General features: G+C 40.9%; 2 protein-coding genes across 7 annotated transcripts in view; one reads left to right on the forward strand and one right to left on the reverse strand.

Moving 5' to 3' along the window:
• The window catches only part of ndrg4 (NDRG family member 4), a 133,508-nt gene extending 121,392 nt beyond the window's left edge, over positions 1–12,116 (forward strand). For 2 of the 4 annotated variants that reach the window (XM_078211114.1, XM_078211116.1), the window contains one exon: positions 11,175–12,116. In XM_078211114.1, the coding sequence (XP_078067240.1) occupies positions 11,175–11,341 (167 nt within the window). In that variant the 3' untranslated portion in view covers positions 11,342–12,116. Of the gene's footprint in view, positions 1–7,775; positions 7,815–11,174 lie in introns of all 4 variants that reach the window. The other 2 variants (XM_078211113.1, XM_078211115.1) reach the window with 2 other exon arrangements.
• Positions 12,117–13,194: 1,078 nt separating this feature from the next.
• The window catches only part of bbs2 (Bardet-Biedl syndrome 2), a 74,771-nt gene continuing 64,043 nt past the window's right edge, over positions 13,195–23,922 (reverse strand). Inside the window, exons 16-18 of one of the 3 annotated variants that reach the window (XM_078211110.1) lie at positions 21,779–21,891; positions 16,895–17,043; positions 13,195–15,809 (exon numbers count right to left, since the gene is read on the reverse strand). In XM_078211110.1, the coding sequence (XP_078067236.1) occupies positions 15,703–15,809; positions 16,895–17,043; positions 21,779–21,891 (369 nt within the window). In that variant the 3' untranslated portion in view covers positions 13,195–15,702. Of the gene's footprint in view, positions 15,810–16,894; positions 17,044–21,778; positions 21,949–23,922 lie in introns of those variants that run through there. The other 2 variants (XM_078211109.1, XM_078211111.1) reach the window with 2 other exon arrangements.

Below are 23,922 nucleotides of genomic sequence, written 5' to 3' on the forward strand. Positions count from 1 at the left end.
GCTGGCCATCAGGGTGGGGGGTTGCCGGGGGGGAGGGTTGGGGAGATCGGGACTGGAGAGGGTGGGGGGACGACATATCGGGAGGTCAGCGATCGGGTGGGGGTGGGGGGGGGGGGGGGGGGGGGGGGGAGGTCGCACGGCCAGCGATATGAGGTCACGGGTCTAGCCAGCGATCATGCTGGCCAGCGATCGGGAAGGCCTGCAGTGCAGGGCTACTGCGCATGTGCCAATCTCCGCTATGACAGTTCGGCGCATGCGCAGTGGCCCCGCTCAACGCTATGCTGCCAGCTTCTTGGATGGGAATAGGCCCCACCTCTTGCTTTTCAGCATGAATCTTCCTGAGGCACTCTGCAATGCTCAGTGTGGGAGATTCATTTTGAAAATCCCACTGAAAAAACCAGCAGGAGTTACTCCAGTTTTTACGCAAATTCAGCATTTAGAATTTTTGGGAGAATCCCAGCTTATGTGTGTTCATCCTATCTATGCCCCTCATGATTTTATACACCTCAATAAGGTCACCCCTAATTCATGTTTAATGTACATTTGTTCTGATTCATGTTGCAGAAAATATATGAATATATATGGAATCTTGTTGGTAATTTCTTCATTTGGGGTTCATTTGGTAAATTTAGTTATTTTGGGGAAACTCATATGCTCCACAGATCCTGACTAACCTTTTAAGCAATTACAATAGAATCAGAGAAAAGGGCCATTCAGCCCATCATGATTGTGCTGGCTCTTTAAGTTCTTGCCCCATAGCCCACTAAAGTTTTTGTTTCCAAATAAACCCAATTTCCTTTTGTAAGTTTTGAGTTTTTGTTAGTCATTGAATCTGCTTCCAAAACTCTTTTTCAAGCAATGCATTCCAGATAGCAACTCATTGCATGAAATAACCTCCAGATCCCCTCTGGTTCTTTTGAAACTATCTTAGGTCCCTGTCCTCCTCGTTACCGAACTCTTGTCAGTTTCTGGATTATTTTGTTTTACTTTGTTTTGCAGCAATTGCAGCTTTTTTTCTCTTTATCATTAAAATTATTTCTGCTGCAGGGATTTCCTAAACTGGAGGATGAGGTGGTTTCCACTCTCAAAATCCAGCACTGCCCCCTATCCTCAAAGTGTATTTCACTGTCCAGTTGTTGTGACTGGATCCTCGAACACAAAACACCTGCTCTGACCATGTTTAAAACAAGTCCCCTTTCCTTTTAACACTGGAGTCTTAGCACCTTCCTGTCTCAGTTCCAGTTCAGATCCAGCAATCAGCTGAGTGCAGAGGCCTTGTGACAAAGGATAATTGGAGAGAAGCCATACCACCCATCTTTTCCTCATGAACTGAAGATTTGGGGGGTGGCGGATATTAAGCAGGAGGCGAGTTTTAGTGGCTGAGGGTGGGGGAAGCTTCAGTTACCAGGACAGGAAGGGGTGAGGGAGAGGCTTCAGTTGCTGAGGGGAGTGGTGGTGGGGGGGAGAGTTACTGGGGGTTTAAAAATCAATGACCTACCTTTCACACATTTTGAAAAATGCTCACCCCACCCCCTGGCCTTTCGCACATCTTGGCAAGGTTACCGTAAATCTCCGTATCCCCCCACTTCCAAAATCCCAGACTTCTGTCCGGCCAATGTGGTAATAGAGTTGGTGATGTGGTAGGGGAGCTCTGAGGGTGGGATAAGTTATGTGGAGGGCGTGAGCAGTATCAGGTGTGTCGCGGGGTGAGTAGAGTTGGGGAGTAAGCAGTGTCAGAGGTGCAGGAGGGGTGAACAGTGTTGCAGTGTGAGGAGATGGTTGAGCAGTGTGGGGGTGAGCTGTGGGATATGAGCAGTGTTGAGGGTGAGCTGTGTTGGGAGTGAACTGCAGGGGGTTTCTGGGGGGTGAGCTGTGTTGGGAGTGGCCGAGCTGTGTCAGGGTTGCTGTTGTGAAATGATTTGACACGCCACCTGATTTACACAGTGCAATCTCAACGGTCCTGAACAGTCATTACACCTGTTAAGTATAAGGCAAACTGCCCAAGTTTTTGTCTTGATAGATCCTGGGAGAATCAGTGAAGGTTCTCACGGTACCATTTCTGAGGTATCAGAAGTTCCTGGTTCTGATGTAAAGCAGCTTCCGGGAACTTACAATGCCATTGCAGCACTCAATTGGAGCAAATGTTTCAGCATTCACTGCTATTGGGATCAGATCTACGCCAATGATTTTGCCACAAAGCAGAGATTGAAAGCCTCGAGTCAATGTAAAATGTCCCTTTATAACATCTAGAATAGATCTGTGGCATTTTGCTTGTAAATCTGGCCCTTGCAGTGAGTTCATGTTGCTCATGTCAATTTTTTACAGTTCGTGTAGGACATGTGCACGTTGAGATGGTGAATAGTGTTTCTTCCATATCATGATAATCGATGGTTGATCACAAAAGGATGGAATGAACTGAACTACAATCACTTTTGTAAGGGAGAAAAATACAGCTATTTGACTATAATGTACTTCATGCTCTCACTCTAAAGAAAACAAGACAAAGGGTCCGATTTTATTATCGCGTTGCACCCGTTTTCGGGCACGAAAACTTGGTAAAGTCAGGTGTGAGGCAAGTAGTGTGATCCGCTCCCACCTCCATGCCAGTTCCCCCTTTACCAAGGCCTGAAAATGGCCGATATCGGGACCGCGCCTGAAATGGGCGCAACGGCCATTTAAATGCATTGGCATTCATTTAAATTGACTTAATGGGTGCACACCCAATTTTACCGGCACTTCCCCCTTTACCATCGTGTTCACCTATCCAGAATCTGCATGAAACAGACATGCTCCATAAAAGTCCAATTCGGGCGCTCCAGTTAGTGAGGAGGTAGGTGTCTAGCGTCCAACGGCTCTCTGCTTGAAATTGGTCGCGGGGGAGGGTTCTGCTGCCACTCAGCCTGAGATCGATGGGGGGAGGGAGGGGTCTGCTGCCACTCTGCCTGAGATCGGTAGGGGCCCGTGATTGGTCTGGGTGGTGGGGGGATAAGGGGGTCAGTATTGTTGGGGATATGGGGCAATGTCTGTCGGGGCTAGGGGGAGACATTAGCCAGGCCAGGAGGGATGTGGCAGGGGAGCCGCATTCTATTGTTTTTTTTCTGTGCATGTGCACTTGGAAGCACCAATCAGACCTGAAAGATTTCGGGCGCGTTAAGTCCTGTCCACAGGCTTCTGCGGCACGATTTGGAATTGCTGCTATTTTTTCAGGCAGAGTGTATATGAGAACGGGTCTTAAAGTCAGATCTGAAACACTCCCAGTTTCAAGTCCACTCAGCACTGAAAATCAAAATGGTAAAATAGGGCCCAAAGTCTCTTCGGATGGGATTTTCCAGGCCGCACTTGCCCCAAAACTGGAAAATCCTGCACGAGGTCAACGGACCCTCGCATCCGCTACAATTCCCATGGCGAGCGGAAAGAGAAAATTTCCCCTTAGAGTTTCAAACAAGGCCTCTATTATGTATACGCTAGCGCCAGTGCTCCAACGAGTGGCTCACCAGGGAGACCCCCGATTCAAGGATTGTACAGACAATTATAGTTAAGATCCAGTTAGAATAAATTAGCATATACCAATCAAAGATGTATATTTACACAGAGGTTATCTATTTCCATTCACAACTATCAATTAGGTTTACATCATGCCTTAGGTATGAGTACAACTGACCAATTACAACATGTGCATGTCTACTTGATTATAATATCCAATCAGTGTAAAGCCTCGTGCATGCTATATAGTTTGATTTACTATTGGTTGCAATTTATTCTTAACATAACTCGTGTCTGGCTTGTAGATATCAATTACACTCCCTTGTCCAGGGTTAGTGGTGCTTAATGAATTCTCCCACGCTAGGGAGGTTCAATAGACAAACAAACTCTTATGTTTGAGGTATAGATAGTATTGTTTCCCTATGTTATCTTTAGACCATTTTTTTTGTCCGAGCAAATGATAGAGCAATCCCACATTGTTGTTACAGACCTTGAGATCTAACACCTGTGAAATCCTGCCTGGGAATTAGCCCCTGGCTGATTGTGCCCTTGGGGTGCCTCCTTGCAGCCAACAGCTTGCCTCTCACTGAACGAACTGAAGATAAATAGTGGAGACGATAAAACATATACTAGATTTTTAAACTAATTTTTCGATATAATGTCCAACACCTGCTCCCTCCCCCTTTCAACTTTTTTAGAGGTGTTTCCAGAAAATTGGCTGTACTTTAACTCCATCAATGCAATTCTCAATTTTTCCCCTTAATTCATTTAGTAAAACCTTGCCTGGTTCAGGGGGTTAATTTTATCACTATACTTGTGCAGAGGGCAGAAAGGAAAATGGGGGAAATAGAATCCCACATACTTTGCAGAACCTATTGGATCATCCTTCTGTTAATTTCAATGGCAGGAGTATCTGCTGGGTTGTGTTACCAATATAGAAACATAGAAACAGGAGTGGGCCATTTAGCCCTTCGAGCCTGCCCCACCATTCAATATGATCATGGCTGATCCTCGATATCAATGCTATATTCCCACTTTCTCCCCATACCCCTTGATGCCATTAAAATCTAAAAAAAATGATCTATCTTTTTCTTGAATACACTCAGTAGCTTGGCCTCCATAGCCTTCTGTGGTAACGCATTTCACAGATTCACTACCGTTTGAGTGAAGAAATCTTTCCTCATCTGTTCCTCCTCACCATATGTTCTGTTCTCTGCTCTGCTCAGGGAATATTTAACACCCAGGCATTAAAGTTGGAAATCTAGCCCAGCGATTTACTACATGTTCTGATTATGAGCATTATATATTTGTACTTGTGAGCACTGTGAGAAATGTGTTAAGTTCATTCTGATAAAAGTATAGCATATGTTCTAAAGATGTCACAAAATGCTCCTGAAAATAATTTGTTCCTGAATGTCTGGATACATTTTGACCAGGTTGTACATGTGTGTGAATTTATTAAGCTCCATGCTAAATTTCTTTAAACAAAGGCTAAATCCAGGTGAGTCCTGTAAATCCAACAAATTTATACAGTGCCAATATACAGGGTGTATTCCCAAGATATTTTAAGAGTAGGAAGCAATAAAAATAGAACAGAAAGTGAGTGTTTAGGAGGGAGTAACTGAAAGTTTGATCAAAAAATGTAAAACTTTAAAAGTTGAAGAAAGAAATCCAGCAGATTAAAAGATAGTAGGGTTGAGGCAGCTGAAACAAGGGGTGTAGATGTGCAGCAAGTCAGGGATGGAGAGCTGCAGAATGTGGGGTAGGATACAAGTGAAAGGGCAAGTGGAATTTAACGATACAGGTACCTTCATTTGGACCAGTTAGAGAGGAAGGGTAAAATAAAATGGGGCAATATAAAAGTGTCAAAATTATTGCGTTTAGTTCAGCAAAATAATTCAGTGAACAGACAAGTTCCTGTAAAAGCTGGAGTATCATCCTGGGAACAGTTTGTTAAGAGTGAATGTTACAATGATATTGTAATTTCAAACTGATACAAGAAATCTATTCTGCTTTCATGGATTCAATATCTTAAATACATGGGAATGCTAGTAAGGCAAACATTCCTCTTTAAAGACACTTGAATAAAAACATATAGAAATTAGGAGCTGGAGTAGAACATTTGGCCCCATGCGCCTGCTCCACTATTTGATAAAATTATAGCTGGTCTGATTGTGGCCTTAACTCTACTTTCCTGTCTATCCCCATATCCTTTGACTCATTTGTCAATTAAGAATCTATCTAACGCAGTCTTAAAAATATCCGATGACCCAGCTTCCACTGCTCTCTGTGGATGAGACGAAGAACTCTGAGGGAAAAAAATGTCCTCATCTCCATCTTAAATGGGAGATCCCTTATTGTTAAACTGTGTTCCCTAGTTCTAGTCTCTCCCATTAGTGGAAACATCCTCTTAGCATCTACCTGCTTCTAAACTCCTGTGGAGAGATCCAAGCTTCCAACTTTTCTTGATAAGATAACCTCTTCACCCTAGAAATCAGTCGTGACCCTTCTCTGAACTGTTTCTAATGCAATTATCTCCTTTCCTAAGAAGACCAAAGTTGTACATAGTACTCCAGATGTGATCTCACAAACACTTGGTACAGCATACAAATTAGGTGCAGGAGTAGGCCACTCGGCCCCTCGAGTGAGCTTTGCCACTCAGTAGGATCATGACTGATCTGATTTTAACCTCAACTTCACATTCCTGCCTACCCCCCAATAACCTTTCATCCCTTACATATCAAGAATTTAGTTACTTTTGCCTTAAAAAATTCAAAGATTCTATCTCAACCACCTTTTAAGGAAGAGAATTCCAAAGTCTCACAACTCTTTGAGAGAATTGTTTTTCCTCTGTCTTAATTGGGCAACCCCTTAATTTTAAATAGTGACCACTAGTTCTAGATTCTCCTACACAAGGAAACATCCTTTCCACATCCACCCTGTCAAGACCTTTCAGGATCTTATGTTTCAATCATGTTGCCTCTTACTCTTCTAAACTTGAGAGGATGAAAGGCTAACCTGTCAGGCCTTGCCTCATCAGAGAACCTGCCCATTCCAGGTATTATTCTAGTAAACCTCCTCTGAACTACTTCCAATGCATTTACATTTTTGCTTAAATCAGGAGACCAATACTGTACACAGTAGTGCACACAACTGTAGCAAAACTTATTTTTATATCCCAGAGTCATGCAATATCTCCCCATTTAAATACAATACCACTTTCTAATCTTCTTACCAAAGCGGACAAGTTCACATTTTCGCACATATACTCCACCTGCCTTTTTTCGCTAACTCACTGAACCTATATCCCTTTGCAGGCACCTTGGCCGGAATTTTACCTTCTCGCCCACCTAGGGAATCGGAGCGGGTGAGGGGCGGACCATGGAAAGATCTGTTGACTTGGTGCGGAATCTTATGGTTTCGGGTCAAGCGAGGCTGTAAAGTCCTACCCCTCATGTCCTCCTCACATCTTACACTCCTACCAATCTTTGTGTCATCAGCAAATTTAGCAAATATACGTTTGGTCCCTTCATCAAAGTCATTTCTACAGATTGTAAGCTCCAGCACTGATCCCTATAGCACTTCACTGGTTGCAGCTTGCCAACTTGTTAGCTAACCAATCATCTATCCAAGTTAATATGCTACCCCCTACACCATGAGCTCTTACTTTGTGTAGTAATATTTGATGCTACATCATATCAAATTCCTTTTGGAAACAATAAGGTTTTTAAACAAATTATTTCATAGCATGTGGGTGTTGCATGCTAGGCTGGCATTTATCGTCCATCCCTAATTGTCCTTGGGAAGGAAGTCGTGAACTGCCCTCTTGGTCTGCTGCAATCCATGTGGTGTAGGTACACCCACAACGCTGTTGGGGAGTTCCAGGATTTTGACCCAGTGACAGTGAAAGAGTAACAAACTCATCAGGCTTGGGGCTTCCTGCTGCTTAGATAACACTGGATTTATGACCTGAACTCCCTCTCCTGAGTTTGTACAGGTCATATGAACTGGACAGCTGTCATACTTGGAGCAGTGGGGGAGTGAAATGTAGAGTATGTTAAAGAGGCCCTGGCTGGGACTGATCAGTGCAGCTCACTGCATCTCTGGATCAACTCAAAGCACTAGATGTCTATCAAAGCCTCAGTCAGACCAGGCATTCCACATAGATATGCCAGTTATATGAAAATTAATGTGCTTTTGTGTGTTCCTGTATGGATTGGATGCGAGTCCATGTTTATTCCTGGTGTAGACTGTAATGATTTGTGTTTCCTACCTCCTTATTTCACGCTCAGTTGCGTATTTAGTGGATAGACGGCTGAGTAGTGGAGCAGGTACCTGTTTCCTGTTTCTTCATGAGCTGCTACATTGCTTGCGCTAGAGCCTATCTTTCACTTCATAGTTCCTTGCTCTTGCCTCTGCATGAGCTATGCTTGTCCATCTGAACCCTTCACTTTGTTCCTAACTTTTCCCTTTCTCATCACCATGCTGCAGCTTGCAAAAGCCAGTGTGCATCTTTCCCAACATTTATATGTTGCTGTTTATTGACCTCTAACTCAAACTCACTCACACCTGAGCACTGTGAGTTGTGAATATTTGAGCTTTCTAAGTTCCAATGAGGTTTGGTTGTATAAAAATATATATATTTCTATGTGCATTTTATTTCTTTAAATAGCTCAAGGTGTTAGATCAAGCTATATATTCCATGTAGATCTTGTGGTAATAAAGAAAATAAACCAATTGGTTATACAATGAATGTAATATAGTATTGATTGTCAGATAGAAAACATCTCATCCAATCATATTTAGGTTTGTCTGAGGCACCAGGGAGCAAATTCTCATCATTATGATTAATTTTTCCTCCCTTGTGTTTTGTTGAATGCAATGCACAGTTTTTGAGTGGTGTGTTTGAACATTCCTAAGATGACCATCAGCCACCAACATTTTATTTGCAGAACTGATTTTTTTTTTCCGTTTTCCTTTCGTGAACCAGAATTTTCAAATGTCAAACATTAGGATTTTAAAACCTCAGTCAAGTCATGACTACTGTGCCTGCCTCACTTCCATCTACTGTCTCATTTGCTTAAATTGGCAAAAAGGTGACCATAAAGCCAATGTTTTAGCAGTGATGATCAGCAAGCATTCAATTCCCTGTTTTCATTATAGAAGGTAGTCATTTATAAAGATAATGCTAGTTACTTAAATAAGAACACATCAGGTCCAACTGCAACTGAAAATAGAAAGGACAGGTTAATGTTTCAGATGAGACCTTGGGGGAAATCTAATTTTGAAACAGCAACGTGTTTATTCTTGGTCAGATGCTGACAAATGCACTGTATTATTCCCTTCTACTTTTTTGGGTGATAATTTTCAACATTTGTAGATAAAAACAGGCTTTGATCTCAATCACCATTATAATGACAGAAGGTGCTACTGAAACTGGTTTAATTAGGAATGTCCTTCCTACTGTCTGATTGCAGTGTTTAAGCACTTGATTGCCCTTTTCTCCATTTGCCTTAGAAGTTTAGAATTAAAATAATACTAAATGCTAGTTATCTATTTGACAATAAGCAGCAGGCAAATAACCTGTTGGATTGAATCTGTAGTTGGAGATGTTCAAATATCTATGGAAGCATAAGTTAATGAGAGAGCTTAGCCACTTAGATAAAGTGATCCCACCATATGGCGGGTTGTGTCTCACTGCAGGCAACTGTAGTTTGAGCAATTTGGTTTGGGTGCTCCACAGCTGTTATAGCAAGTGTTCATTTTAGCAACATGCTATGAGGATCTGAATAGAATGGTAGAAGCTTATCAAGCAGTCTCCAATAGTTAACATGTCACCAAAAATATATTTTGAAATAATTATTAAATAAATATTTGTTTGGTAGTATGAAACGTGAGTATTGCTGAAAAAAAAGACCTTTCAAAACTTTTCATCTTATGCTCATCAGAACACTTTGCAAGAAAACCAGTTTAATTTATCTTGTATGGGAAGAGAATACTTAAGGTCCTGATGTGCGCAAGATGAAAAGCTTTGACATGTCTCTTTTTCCAAACACTCAAATTATTAAATATATTGGAAATTAGGTTTGCAGTATTTTTCTTTTTATGTCATTGGAAAGTGTAGTTTAATGGTGACAAACTATGAGAGGAGATTAAGATGACTCGAGTGTCACCATGTAGAGACATAATGTGAAGGGTGCCTGTGCACATAGAGTGGCACGGTAGCAGAGTAGTTAGCACTGCTACCTCACAGCGCCAGAGACCCGGGTTCAACTCTGGCCTTGGGTGACAGTCTGTGTGGAGTTTACACGTTCTCCCCTGTCTGTGTGGGTTTCCTCAGGGTGCTCTGGCTTCTTTCCACAGTCCAAAGATGTGCAGGTTAGGTGTATTGGCTATTGTAAATTTTCTCTTATGGTCCCAAGATGTGCAGGTTAGATGGATTATCCATGGTAAATGTGTGGAATTACGGAGATAGGGCAGGGGAGAGAGCCTGGCTAAAATACTCTGACAGAGAGTGGTGCAGACTTGATGGACCGAATGGCCTCCTTCTGCACTGTAGAGATTCTGTGACTATATGTATTAACTGGTCAAATTAAAGCAAAATATATTATCTTCAAGGTAAGTTGGGGCACTAGAACCAAGGATATAAACTTAATAGATCACCAGAAAAATGTCTTTACTCAGAATGATAGGTAGAGTTGTAGAATCAACATATGAGGAGTTCAAGGCACAGCTGGGTCTTAGGCAAGGTGAATCAAATATCTGAGACTGAGCTCTGTGTACTGAATGGCTATGGAAAATAGTCCATCAGGTTGCAATTTCTGATTGCCCAAACATGACTTGGGTCAACTTTTCATCTAATTCGGGGGGGACACAATGTTGGTAAATTGCCCTGATGACAGTGGTAAATGATACGTCAAGAATCACAAGTTCTACCTTTTACAGTCCCAAATTTCAGGCAGATAGAACATCAGTGTGAAATGCAGAGAGGTACAGCACACCCGCAGAGAGAGGGACTTTGATCCAGGATGTCATCATGATTGTCCTTCATTGTGACTTGGTGATAGGAGAGGCAGAAACCCGAGAGTAGGTAACCTGCTATACTCTAAGTTGGTAAAATGACAATGTAAAAATTGGGAGAGAGTAGTGAGTGAGGCAAAATGCTTCTCTGCAGTAGTGGGAGATAGGAAAGGATGTCAGAGATGCAATAGCTACTCTGATTGAAACATGAATGCTTTGGGCAAAGGTATGTATCACTGCATGCTTGCTAATAAATGCACATTGCAATCCTAGATTCTGGCCGTTCTTTGCTTAGGAATGTAGATACTGCCCTGGACCTGGGCCTGAATCTGAGCCTAAACCTGCACGTGAAGGTTGTGAAACAGTAATATCACTCGCATGACCGACCTATGGAGCTCCATCAGAAATTAAATGCATGATTACTGCTGCAAATGGCATGTCACAACTGTGCTTTGTCCTAGACAAACTATGTAAAATGTGGTATGGGCGCCTAAAAGGGACACATATTGTCTGGTTTCTGAAGACCCATTGAACAAACCCCCTTTGGCTGCCCTCATTGCCTGAATCTCGGTGCAAGGTCCCTTAGAGTGCTGCTCATTTTGTTAACAAGTCTTTGAGTGAAATGTTGGATTTACCAAATTATAAGGTGAATTGTGCTTTATCTCTTTCAGTGGCATCTGCCAGTATGACTCGGCTGGCTCGTTCACGCACAGCCTCGTTGACCAGTGCCAGCTCGGTAGATGGACACCGTCCAAGAATCTGTACTCAAACCAATAGCAGCGATAGTGTGGGCCAGGTGACTCAGAACATCGCTCACACCATGGAGGTGTCATGCTAAAAGGTGATGGAACATCGAAAAGAGAATGTGGATGAACCTGAAAGGTTTTCTATTCCATATTATCCTTGGTATGGAAGTAGTTAAAATATAAAGAGTAGAGATTGCTTCATTGCAGTGTAGCAGTCTGTGATTTTCTAGCCTAACAATTAAAAGGCTGTCTACAGCTTTTTTTCCTGCATGGGTTACAATCATTGTGTATCTTATTTTGATAACTGTAGGTGCCTGAACCTCTGTTAGCAGCCCCACGTTAGTCCTGTATTTCTCTAGTCAGTCAGTGCCATGGTACATAATAGGGACCATGCCAATGTAATAGTATTCTTGTATTCAATTATTTTAATTTGTGCAATGGGAAAGCATCACAATTTGAGCCGTTTAAATGTGGGCGCATTTCCTAGCATTGGTGTTAATAACTGCTCTAGGTGTTCTTTCTGCTTTCTGTGACACAGGTTGCAATAAGCTGCTCAGATCACAGCAGATATAGTGAATCTGGCTCCATTATTTAAATGTTTTGTAGATACTTTTATTCCCTCTCCCCCTCAACTTCAGTTTGGAAAGCTATAAAATGAAGAGGTCAAAGGTTGTTGTGAGTTTTGTGTTCTGATCTTTGTGATAACTGTAGTGATGTTGAGATACCTTTTTGTACAAAATGATCCTTTGTTGTGGTTGCTGTTGATCTAATACCTAACCACGGCTGTGGATGCCATTATTGATAGTTAATTCACTGTCAATGTACCTAATTATGTTTATGAAAATAATAAAATCAATATGGGGAATGAAAATCAGTTCTGTCTTGGTCTTCTCTTTCGTGAAAAGGGAACACTTGTTACTGACTCGTGTTTTCTGCTACAGTTTTATCTCCGGTGATGTTGCCTCCCTGGGAGTCATTCTAGAGGGGGTGGTGACCCTCTGGTATTTCACGCAGGTAGCCTTTTGAGTGAGTAATATTGTTTTATCTGACAGTGCAAATTCTAGCCAAATCTTCCACTGTTCTGGGTGTTAAGACTGTGTACTTTTCCAACTGAGATTAGTTAATAGATTGAGAATTGAACCTGTAATTAAAGTTTGTTTATTAGTCACACGTACGCTTACATTAACACTGCAATGACGCTACTGTGAAAATCCCCGAGTCGTCACATAATGGCACCTATTCAGGTACACTGAGGGAGAATTTAGCATAGCCAATGCACCTAACCAACACGTCTTTCGAACTGTGGGAGGAAACCCACGCAGACGCGGGGAGAACATGTAAACTCCACACAGACAGTGACCCAAGCCAGGAATCGAACTCGGGTCCCTGGCGCTGTGAGGCAGTAGTGCTAACCACTGAGCCACCGTGCCACCCTACCTGGTCTGGACAACTCACTTGAAAGAACAAATGAATCATATGTATTCTTTGAATTTTTTTTTGTGTATTATATTAATTGCGGTGTGGGGTATTAATGTTGGGGGCAAATATTTCCCACTTTCTTGCACCGATGGTGCCTTTGAGCATCCCTCTTATTGTAATTTATACTTGGTCAGTTCTCATGGAGGAAAAAAACAAATGCAAAGTTGGTTGACCAAATAACTACATATAGCACCCCTCAAAACAAGTAGAGGAGACTTTCAACTGGAGGAACAGTCTTGACAATGTGATATGGCAGAGTGCATGCAACCCGTTGTATGTTCAATACTTCTTCCAGTTCCTTCTAAAGCTGTGCATTGGGTAATTTTCCAACAATCCCAAATCATTCCTTCCTTAACCACCACCCCCCACCAATATTTGACAGATTTCTCAATTTGCCAAGTGATAAGAGACAGAAGATCAAACTAACATACCATGAATTTCAATTCAAAATCACACAGACATCAGCAAATAGCCATTTCTTTTTATTACAATTTACTAAAAGGATGTACAGACAGCAAACACCAGTAAAATAAGGTGCAAATTGCTTACTTCAAGAATAAATATTTGCATTTATATAGCATCTTTCATAACCTCAGGAGGTCCCAAAGCACTTTACATCCAATTAATTACAAAGTGACTACACTTCAGGAAAGTAATGTAGAAAACACAAAAGCCAATTGTGCTTAGGAAGTTCTGTAAATAGTAAAGTGATATGTCCAGATGGCCTATTTTTGTGGTGTTGGTTGAGAGGTAAAAGTCAGCCAGGACACCAGAAAGAACTTTTCTGTCCCTCTTTGAAGTAGTGACATGGGATCTCTTACATCCCCCTGAAAACCAACGAGATCTTATCTGAATACACCATGTCTCACTTGGTGTAATACTCCCTCGCCAGTGAACTGGAATGTTTGCCTAGATTGTGTTCTCAGGTTCTATAGAGTGAAGACTTGAATCTACAACTTTTTGCCTTAGAGACGAGCATGCCACCAACTGAACCACTGCTGACAATAGCTTGGGAAGAATTCATTAGGAATATTGACAGAACTGAACAGGGATACAGAACAGCAAATAGCAAGAATGGTTGAGGTTGTGTAGAGGGAAGCAGAGGTTGGGCGATGTGATAGGTTGATGTTGAATAGTGGCTAGTGGGAGTCAATGGTAAGGGATAGTGGTTTGCTGGTATTAGCAATGCGCAGTGAGATTTGCAGTGTGTAGAGGATAGAAAGGGTGGTAGGAGGAATATGGTGTAGCAGGTACAGGATTCTGAAATTGTTTAAAAGTGCATAATAATAGTTAGAGTGGCTAGAAGCTGACAAAGAACAGAGTGGACTGGAATGGTTAGGGATAGTAGTGTTTGTGATGGAACATGAAGACTGTTAGAGTGGTTGGGAGTGGGTAGAGTACGGTGAGAGCTGGTGGAAGTGGTTGGAAAAATTGAATTTAGTTGCAGAATAAAGATGGATAAAAGTTACTAGGGGTTAGTAAGAAAGTTTGGGTAGGGGATATAATAATTGGGTGCAAGATAGTAAGGACAGTTTGGAGTGGATTAGGGATAGTAAGTGAATAGGTAAGCAGCCAAGTGCAACGTAGCAGTTTGATTAACAGGATTGCAGATGTGTGTGTAGTTATAGGATGGTGTGCAATATAAGTTAAGTTTGGTATAGATACAAAGGTATCAGAGCATACAAGGTGACAGCAAAGAAGGATATGTAGAAACCACAGATGCACATTGGACATGTGGAAGTCAATGTTAGTGGTAGTCTACGGTGTGTTAGTGACTAGCACATAGTTGGGTTGGATTGTTAGGATTCTGCAGACAAAAGCAGATGTGTTGTCATTTTGAGACAATTTAAGAAGCAAAGTCTTGGCAAAAGAACTATGCCCAGACTGGAGACATGACTTCAGCTTGTTATTATTCTGGAACAGTGTAGTGTTCCTAACCATGCAAAACTTTCTTACCCTTAATTGATGAGAACTGCATTTCTTGAGAGAATGAAGTACGTGACACAACATTGCCATATACTGGTCTTACATAGAATCCTACAATTCAGAAGGAGGCCATTCGGCCCATCAAATCTGCACCGACCACAATCCCACCCAAGCCCTATCCCCATAACCCCATGCATTTACCCTAGCTAGTCCCCTTGACACTAAGCAGCAATTTAGCATGGCCAATCCACCTAACCCACACATCTTTGGACTGTGGGAGGAAACCCACACAGACACGAGGAGAATGTGCAAACTCCACATGGACGGTGACCCAAGCTGGAAATTGAACCCGGGTCCCTGGCATTGTGAGGCAGCAGTGTTAACCACTGTGCCACCCCTAAACATGTGGATTATATCACAATATTATCAGAATTGAGGGGTTCAATGAACATCATCTGACATTATCCATCTAGCTATATAAATATGCACTATTTCAAGTAGTTATTTGATTTCCATGCTGAGAACACACTAGGATTGAAAGTAGTTTGAAGTTACCAATGGATATCCTACTTGTATGTATACAGACTTGATCATACGTTGTATCACAACTAATAAAGATAAAATGTTAGTTTATCTCTGGTGTCTGAAGATACATAATTTTAATTAAATAAGGGTGAATGGGAGATAGTGGCTGCAAGACAGTTTATTGTGGGATGGATGTATTTGGATTGGGGGGGAATTGCGGACAAGGGATTGAGATGGTGCATAGATGTTTAAGCAAACCACATCTATTCAATTTCTTGCTATTTTGTGCTACATTTTAAATTCTAAGTTCCTTTTCTGTAGCTTGAGATATTCTGGTACTTTACTCATGGATCCAGTGATATCTAAAACATAAGACATCGAGACAGTCCTGGTCATCCAGCTGGACTTGCCTGTGATGGTTTGGAGTTGACAAAATCAACTTGGCGCATTTGCGCTGCCTCTCTGTCTCATTGTTGTTTATGAACCAACTCTAGTTACACTGTTGCCATGACCAATGACGTTTTCAAGACAAGGTGGTGCCAGCACGAATAATCTTGAAAAGTGCATTGACATTGCTATTTTTGATAGCATCTCGGCATGCGGAGATCACTTGGGTCTTGGGCTTCCCAACTGGAAGGTAATGATACAAAAGATATTGGACAATTAAATGGTTTCAATGCATCAAGGACACCATCAGTTCAATAATATCCAAAGTCAGTTTAACCCGTTCAGACATAATAGCATTCAGGCATTTGTGATTCAGTAGTACAAGCTTGTACTCTATAATGAACAGTTCCTCCAGTTAATTGTTTAATTCTCTATTACCATTCCCGGATCCTGACATGCTCTCCTGCGTTCTTCATCGAATCAGGGTTGATTCCCCCAGACTGATGGTAATGATAGATTTGGGGATATGCCGGGCCGTGAGGTGACAGATTGTAGTTGAATACAATTCTGCTACTATTGGGTAGTTGCTAAATTTGCTCGAAACCCATCCCATTTAGCACAGTGGTAGTGCCACACAATATGATGGAGGGCATCTTCAATGTGAACATTGAAGTCCCCCACCCTGAGTACACTCTGTGCCCTCAGTGCTTCCTCCAAGTAGACAGTTACATGGGTATGATGGGTATAGAGGGATATGGGCCAAATGCGGGCAATTGGGACTAGCTTAGGAGTTTTTTTAAAAAAGGGTGGCATGGACAAGTTGGGCCAAATGGCCTGTTTCCATGCTCTATGACTCTAAGTAGTGTTCAATATGGGGAAGCACAGGTTCATCAGAAAAAAGTGGGGGGTAGTTTGTAATCAGTAGGAGGTTTCCTTGTCCATGTTTGGCCAGATGCTATGAGGGCCTGGAGCGTTAACATTCACATCCGATTCTTTGCATTTTTCACCTTTACTAACAGACATTTGTGCACATAACACGTGGTTTTTTTATATTATTCATTGAACTGAATTTGACAATAGAAATGGGAATTCAGCCCATTCAGCTTGCTGAATCACATATTAACCCAGTTCATTTGGAACACTTCAGGAGGAACTAGCAAGACAGATTTTCCTTTCCTAATCTTGTGTGCACCAGTCTACCAAGAGCTAGGCTAAAAGGAATGAAAAAATCACACCACCAAGCATTTGCATCTTCTTTTCATTCTACTAGTTGCCTTTCCAACCATTCGTATCTACTACAAAGGTCATTATACTACCCTTTAACTCACCTCGTAGGCGCCCTGCCCTCTGTATTGCCTGATTCACTGCTCGCAGACAGCTCAAAAGCTCAGTATGGTTGTTACTGCGAATCTTGTAACCATTTATCAAATCTCGATTTAAGTCATAAAGTTCCATGTAGCCCTTCTTCATACTCCTCCTAAACAAAATAAAAATACAGCTCAGAGATGATAAAGAAAAGCTTCATTATTCAGCAGAGTAACTCTAATTCTCCAAAAGGTTTACCTTTTGGTGGCTCACCATACTAGATCTCTACTTATGCAAAAAGATATTTAAAAGCATGTAGTATGTGCTCCCTTCAGATACTTTATGGTACCTGACAAACTCTCAGTTGAAACTAAACTCAGTTCCACACATCAATGGACAGAACATCAAATACAGTTGGAGAGAAATGCAGTGGTACTTTTACTGGCTTTATTTAAAGTAAGAGTTTTAACAACACCAGGTTAAAGTCCAACAGGTTTATTTGGTAGCAAATACCATTAGCTTTCGGAGCACTGCTCCTTCGTCAGATGGAATGGAAATGTGCTCTCAAACAGTGCACAGAGATACAAAATCAAGTTACAGAATACTGATTTATTTAAAGTAGCAGTAGTAATCTGCTAGAGTGCCAAAAAAAACATACTTAGATCAATAGACTTAATGATATGAAATGTTTGTTTTCTCAATTCAGAAGTTCAATCATTTCTGCAACTTGCACCTTGCACTACATTCCAGGGTTGTCCAACTCAACCTTTTCACTCTATCGACACATTCCCAAGTTTTAAGGTAGAAAATCCTCATGGTATTGTTGAATCTTTTCCCACAGTTCATATGGCCATCACATGAAAATGCCTAACATCATGCTTTATTAGGACCATACCAGCTGAGGTTATTCATGAAAGCCTCGCCTTCTCAACCTCGCCCTTTGCCTGACGTGTGGTGACCTTCAGGTCAAACCACTGCCAGTCAGCTCTCTGCCTCAAAGGGGAGAGTAGCCTATGGTCATCTGGGACAATGATCATAGAAATCATAGAAATGATGACTTTACATTTATTAGGATGAAAGAATGCAGGAAGTGTAGTGCTGTAATGATAATTCTCACTATTATGCTTCACATAATCCTACTGACAACATTGTCCTTGTGTAAGGTAATGTAACCAAAGAATAATTAAAGGAAGGAATGTAGAAGGTGAAATTTGTCTTGATCATTAGTGCAAAGCCTGTATTATACCTTTCTTGATTTCCTTGTAAATCAATTTCCTCGGCGGCACAGTGGTTAGCACTGCTGCCTTACAGCGCCGCCAGGGACCTGGGTTCGATTCCCGGCTTGGGTCACTGTCTGTGTGGAGTTTTCACGTTCTTCCTGTGTCTGCGTGGGTTTCCTCCGGGTGCTCCAGTTTCTTCCCACAGTCTGAAAGACGTGCTGGCTAGGTGCATTGACCCGAACTGGCGCCGGAGTGTGGCAACTAGGGGAATTTCACTGTAACTTCATTGGTGTTAATGTAAGCCTTACTTGTGACTAATAAATAAACTTTTTTACTTTAAAACAAGCTGGTGATTTGCTATTGCTTGCTTTGCTCTGCTACTAAAATGCCTCCTTGTCTCAAGGATGTCAGTTCCCATAATAATGTTCTTGGTAATCCACACCCTGAGTTTCAGTAACATATTTACAAGATATTCAACACAACCAATGATTTACAGTGAGTTACTGCAAACCAATAAGATATACTGAACCCCTCCCCACAAACTACTAGTACCTAACTACAATTAATCAAACATCAAGCACACATTTAAGACTGGACTTAATATTTCAATAGATACATAATGCACTACAGGATCAAAAATGGTGCAATAGATACTGTCCTCCCCGGCACGCTCAGCTGTTGAGACTCATTGCAGCATCTCCAACTTCAATTCAGTCCTTCTGAGGATCTCAAAACTGTGGAACCCTCAAGTCTTCCACAATCCATTGTCATTTGAAACTAAGTCACTTAAACATTGCTTCATGGCTAACATCTGTTCTGTTTTCTTTAATATTTTTCACCCTTGATATTTCCCTGCTCTATGAGCCTTGCCCCTTTACTTAGGCATATATCCAATAAAAGGGCAGGTCATACTAGATTTAGTAATGACTCAGATTTAGATAAAATAAAAACAGAAAACGCTGGGTAAACTCAGCAGGTTTGGCAGCATCAGGAGAGAGAGAAACAGAGTTAATATTTCCAATCCCTATGACTCTTCTGTAGAGCATTTTCTGTTTTGATTTTGGATTTCCAGCATCCGCAGTACTTAGCTTTTATCAGACTTCAGTTAATGTACTATCATTACATTATCAACTAACAGCAATCAAAATATAATCAAATTTAACGATACATTTGAAAAGGAGAATGCAACATGATTACCAAGCTCCTGGGGCTTGGTAGGGCTAACTTTAACAGGATCAAATAGAGACTGGTAATAGCAAACTAGTTATTGGGTAAAATGATAGGGTAACAGCGGGAGGTATTGATTTAGCTTTAGGATCTGTATATGACCCTATTGGATAACAGTTTAACTTTCTGCCTAAAACAGCAATGGTGGACAAAAGAGGTGAGTTGAAATAAAAGTAAATGAGAGAGCATACAAATACACAAAGGCCAGTGTAAGTCCAGGCATGTGAGAGAGATATGTATATAGCAAAGGCAGACAAAAAAAACCAAAATAGAACATGAAAAGAAATTGGTGAGGGATGTCAAGCGAAATTGAATTAGAAGCAAAATGGTAGTCTTTGGGGCTGAGGGCCCTTTTAAAGCAGGTGTAACATTACAAATGAAAATGAGGAAATGACAAACTTGTCTAAAAATCACTTTGTCTCAGTCTTTTTAGTAGATTAAGAGGATAATCTACCTCACATTCCAGTGAATCAAGGTAAATCACTAAAGCTAACAAATAACAAAGAAAAGTACAGCACAAGAACAGCCCACCAAGCCTGCACTAACACGACACCATTCTAAACTTAAGATCTTTTGCTTCTACATGGTCTGTATCCTTCTATTCCCTGCCTATTCATGAATCTGTCAAGATGCCTCTTAAATGTTGCTATTGTATCTGCTTTCATCTCTTCTGGCAGTGCATTTCAGGCACTTACTACCTTCTGTGTAAAAAACTTGTGTCTCACATCTCCTTTAAACTTTCCCCCCTTTATCTTAAATCTATGTCCTCTGTCAATTGACATTGCTACCCTGGGAAAAATAAACAAGATAACAGTATCAAGAAAACCAATGGCACTAAGGACAGACAAATCCTGAGAATCATAGAAACCCTATAGTGCAGAAGGAGGCCATTCGGCCCATCGAGTCTGCACCGACCACAATCCCGCCCAGGCCCTACCCTCACATATTTACCCGCTAATCCCTCTAACCTACGCATCTTAGGATTCTAAGGGGCAATTTTTAACCTGGCCAATCAACCTAACCAGCACATCTTTGGACTGTGGGAGGAAACTGGAGCACCCGGAGGAAACCCACGCAGACACGAGGAGAATGTGCAAACTCCACACAGACAGTAACCCGAGCCGGGAATCAAACCCGGGACCCTGGAGCTGTGAAGCAGCAGTGCTAACCACTGCGCTACCATGCCGCCCCTTGATGGCTTCCACCATAAGGAGAGGTAAATGAACTTGATGGCTTCCACCATAAGGAGAGGTAGGTCAGGAAATTGCAGATGCTTTAGTTTAGTCTTCCTAAGTATTCGCAAATTCAGGAATTCTCCCTTTAGGTTGAAGAATAACAAATGCATCTTCGATTTTAAGAAATATGGGAGAAGCCAGGAAATTATAGACTTGCCAATCTAATATCTGTTGTGAATAGGTTATTAAAATCTATAATTAATGATGCTGTAGGAGGGCATTTAGAGAAATTTGAGCAGATTAGAGAGCCAACATGGATTTGTAACAGATAAGTCATGTCTCACAAACCTAACAAAACATTTTTAAGGAAGTAATTAAAGTAGTAGACAGGGAATGTCTATTAGTTTCATAAAACTAATATATGGCATTCTGGAAGGATCTGCATAAGAAACTCCCAGACAAATTAAACAAATGAAATTGATAGTAAATTATTCACCTGGCTAGGCAGTAGAAGACAGAAAGTAGGGACAACAGAGTTGTACTCAAACTGGAAGAAAGTGACAGGTAGTGTCTCCGCATGCTTGTGAATTATTCAATATTTATTAATAATTTAGATAACACAATATTCAGCCATATATCCAAGTTTTCTGTGACACAAAGGTTAAGTAGCCTAGATAGAAGCATGAAGTTACAAAGAGACAGTGATAGGTTAAATGAGTAAGTAAAACTGTGGCTGATGGATTTCAATACAGGTAAGGTGAAATCATTCATTTTGGACCAAAAAATAATAGCCCTGAGTATTTGTAGTGCTGTATAGATTTACCAGAACATTACCAGGGCTCCCAGGATTAAATTATGCAGAGAGATTACATAAAAATATTTATTTTCTGGAATAAAGGCAGCTCAGGAATGACCTGATAGAGGTTTTTAGGATTTTGAAAGGAACTGGTAGGGTAGCTAGAGACACATTTTGCACTAGGATAAGGGGCTGTAATCTTAAAATCAGAGAAAGGCTGTTCCAGGAAAAAGGTAGAAAATACTTCTTCATGCAAAGCAAAGTATAGAACTCTCTCCACAAGAAGTAGTAGATGCTAGCTCAATTAATGTTAAATTTGATGTCACTAAGATATCAAGTATATGCTGATATGAGGAGCCATATCAGTATCTAAAATTGTATCAGCATATGAGAATGTAACTTGTAGACAACTTGTTCAGCAAATAGTTTATCTTCACCCCTCTGTAACACATTTGATCATCATTCGCCATTGTCACATCAGTTACTCACATGTCTCCCATTAATCGTGCATCCTCTGCCCGGATCATCAAGCTACGGACCAGGTTGGAATGATCGGCCATTTCAGCAGTCAGTTTTTGATGTACGGAATGGTAGTCATCCACCTATCAGGGCAGAGTATTACAAATCAGCAATTCCAATGGTTTGTTCAAGCAATTGTTCTTCAGGGACAAAAAGTACGCAAGAATAAATTAAAACTGTACCAATAACTGAATTACTCTTATCCCTCTTAATGTGGCTTTTTAATCTCTCAAATGGGTTATTTGTGATGCAGAGCAACACCACGTGTTGAATATGTGAATCTCTGTGTTGTGTGATATATATTATCTGCTATCAGAGGAAGGAATCTTCATAACCTATGTCTGAACTGATTGAAAACCAAGAGATGAAAATCTTGTTTTTTAATAAAATACCAAAGCCGAGCAGAAGTAGAAGATGTGTCACAATGGGTAGAAATCAAAGTCTTCAGAGATGAAAGCAATGTTTGAACATGGTGTAGTTAATACCCCATCAGAGCCCTGAGAAAAAGTCAGTCTGGGGAATGGTGCATTGCATTGTAGAGATAGAGTAGGGAGAGAAAGTAATGAACAGATGAATAAGTCATCCAAAAAGGGTAAAATATTAAAACAGCACAATTCAATTAGGAAAATAGCTTCTATAATGCAAATATCATTACAAAGTTAAACATTTATTCAGAACACAGCATTTATCTCTGTAAATACAAAGCTCTATTTGCTCCAGCCCCATTGTAATTGTCAAACTCAGTGGTGCCAACACTCAGATTCAGACTTTGAATTTAATCTTCCCGCTGTTTATTAACCCCCACACCCTATAGTTTATTTATCCAATCAAACTTAGCCTGTGTAATTAGCTTTGTTTAAGATTCATGTTTGTGAGCTAAGTATGTTGCTTTCAAACTTAATATAGAATTCAATTGTATTATGAACACGAGTTGCCAGTGGATCTTTAACTGTGAAAATGCAAATTAACCCTGCCCCATAACACAATACTCAACCTAAAATACCTTTATCCCTAGTTAATTCCACAATGACTTATTCCAGGAAACTGTCAAGAAAACATTTTACAAATTCATTCTCTAAGTCAGCCTTGCAGTTGGTCCAGTTCACATGAAGTTGAAAGTTGTCCAGTAATTAATATAACATTGTCTTTGTTATATGCTCCAATAATTTCTTGCTCTGTCCAACAATATAACTACTGTTAAGGGTCCTATAAACTACTCCCTTGTTTTCTGACTCTTGCTATTCCTAATAGTATTAATTATACTCCATGATCTTCTGAACCAAGTTCCTTCCTCACTAATGTAATTATGTCGCCATTTACTATCATAGTAACCCTTCCTTTGTTGTCATTATGTCTGACTTTTTGCAGTACGGTGCACCCTGGAATATTTATTTCCCAAACTTGGTCACCATGTAACTATGTCTCTATAATAGGCAATTAGATCTAAACCATTTATCGCTATTGTGCCACTAGCTCACCAAACTTACTGCAGATGTTTTTGTGCATTTAGACAAGACTTTTAATTTATCTTTTTACTACTATTCCTTTGATGAACTTTACTTGCTGGTGCACAATTACTGTTAACCTCTCTGTCCCTTGCTCTCCCACCCTGTTTGTCTTTACCCATTTTGCTACATTGCTCTGTTACCTTGACCTATCTCTCTGGATTTTTCAATCTCCCTTCAACCAAATCCTTCCCCCATCCTTCCTTCCGTTAGTTTAAAATCCTATCCACAGTCCTAGTTATATAATTCACTGGGACAATGGTACCAGCCTGATTGAAGTAGAATCCATCCCAACCGTACAGCTCTCACTTTCCTGAGTCCAGTGCCTCATTAATCAAAACCCCTTCCCATAACACTCCTTGAGCCATGCTTTCAATTCTCTAATCTGTTTGACCCTTTGCTAATAGACAAATGGATAACGTGATCTACAGGTTTACCTTTGATGTTTTGCATTTTAATTTTGACCCAACTCCTCAAACTCTCCCAGTAGAACATCATTCCTAATTCCACATATGTCTTTGGTCCTACACGAACCACAACAACTGGATCCTTTTGCTGCCAATCTAAGTTTGCCTCCAGCCACGAGGAGATTATTCCTTATCCCTGGCT

This window comes from Mustelus asterias, chromosome 4 (assembly GCF_964213995.1).
Source record: "Mustelus asterias chromosome 4, sMusAst1.hap1.1, whole genome shotgun sequence".
Taxonomy (NCBI): domain Eukaryota; kingdom Metazoa; phylum Chordata; class Chondrichthyes; order Carcharhiniformes; family Triakidae; genus Mustelus; species Mustelus asterias.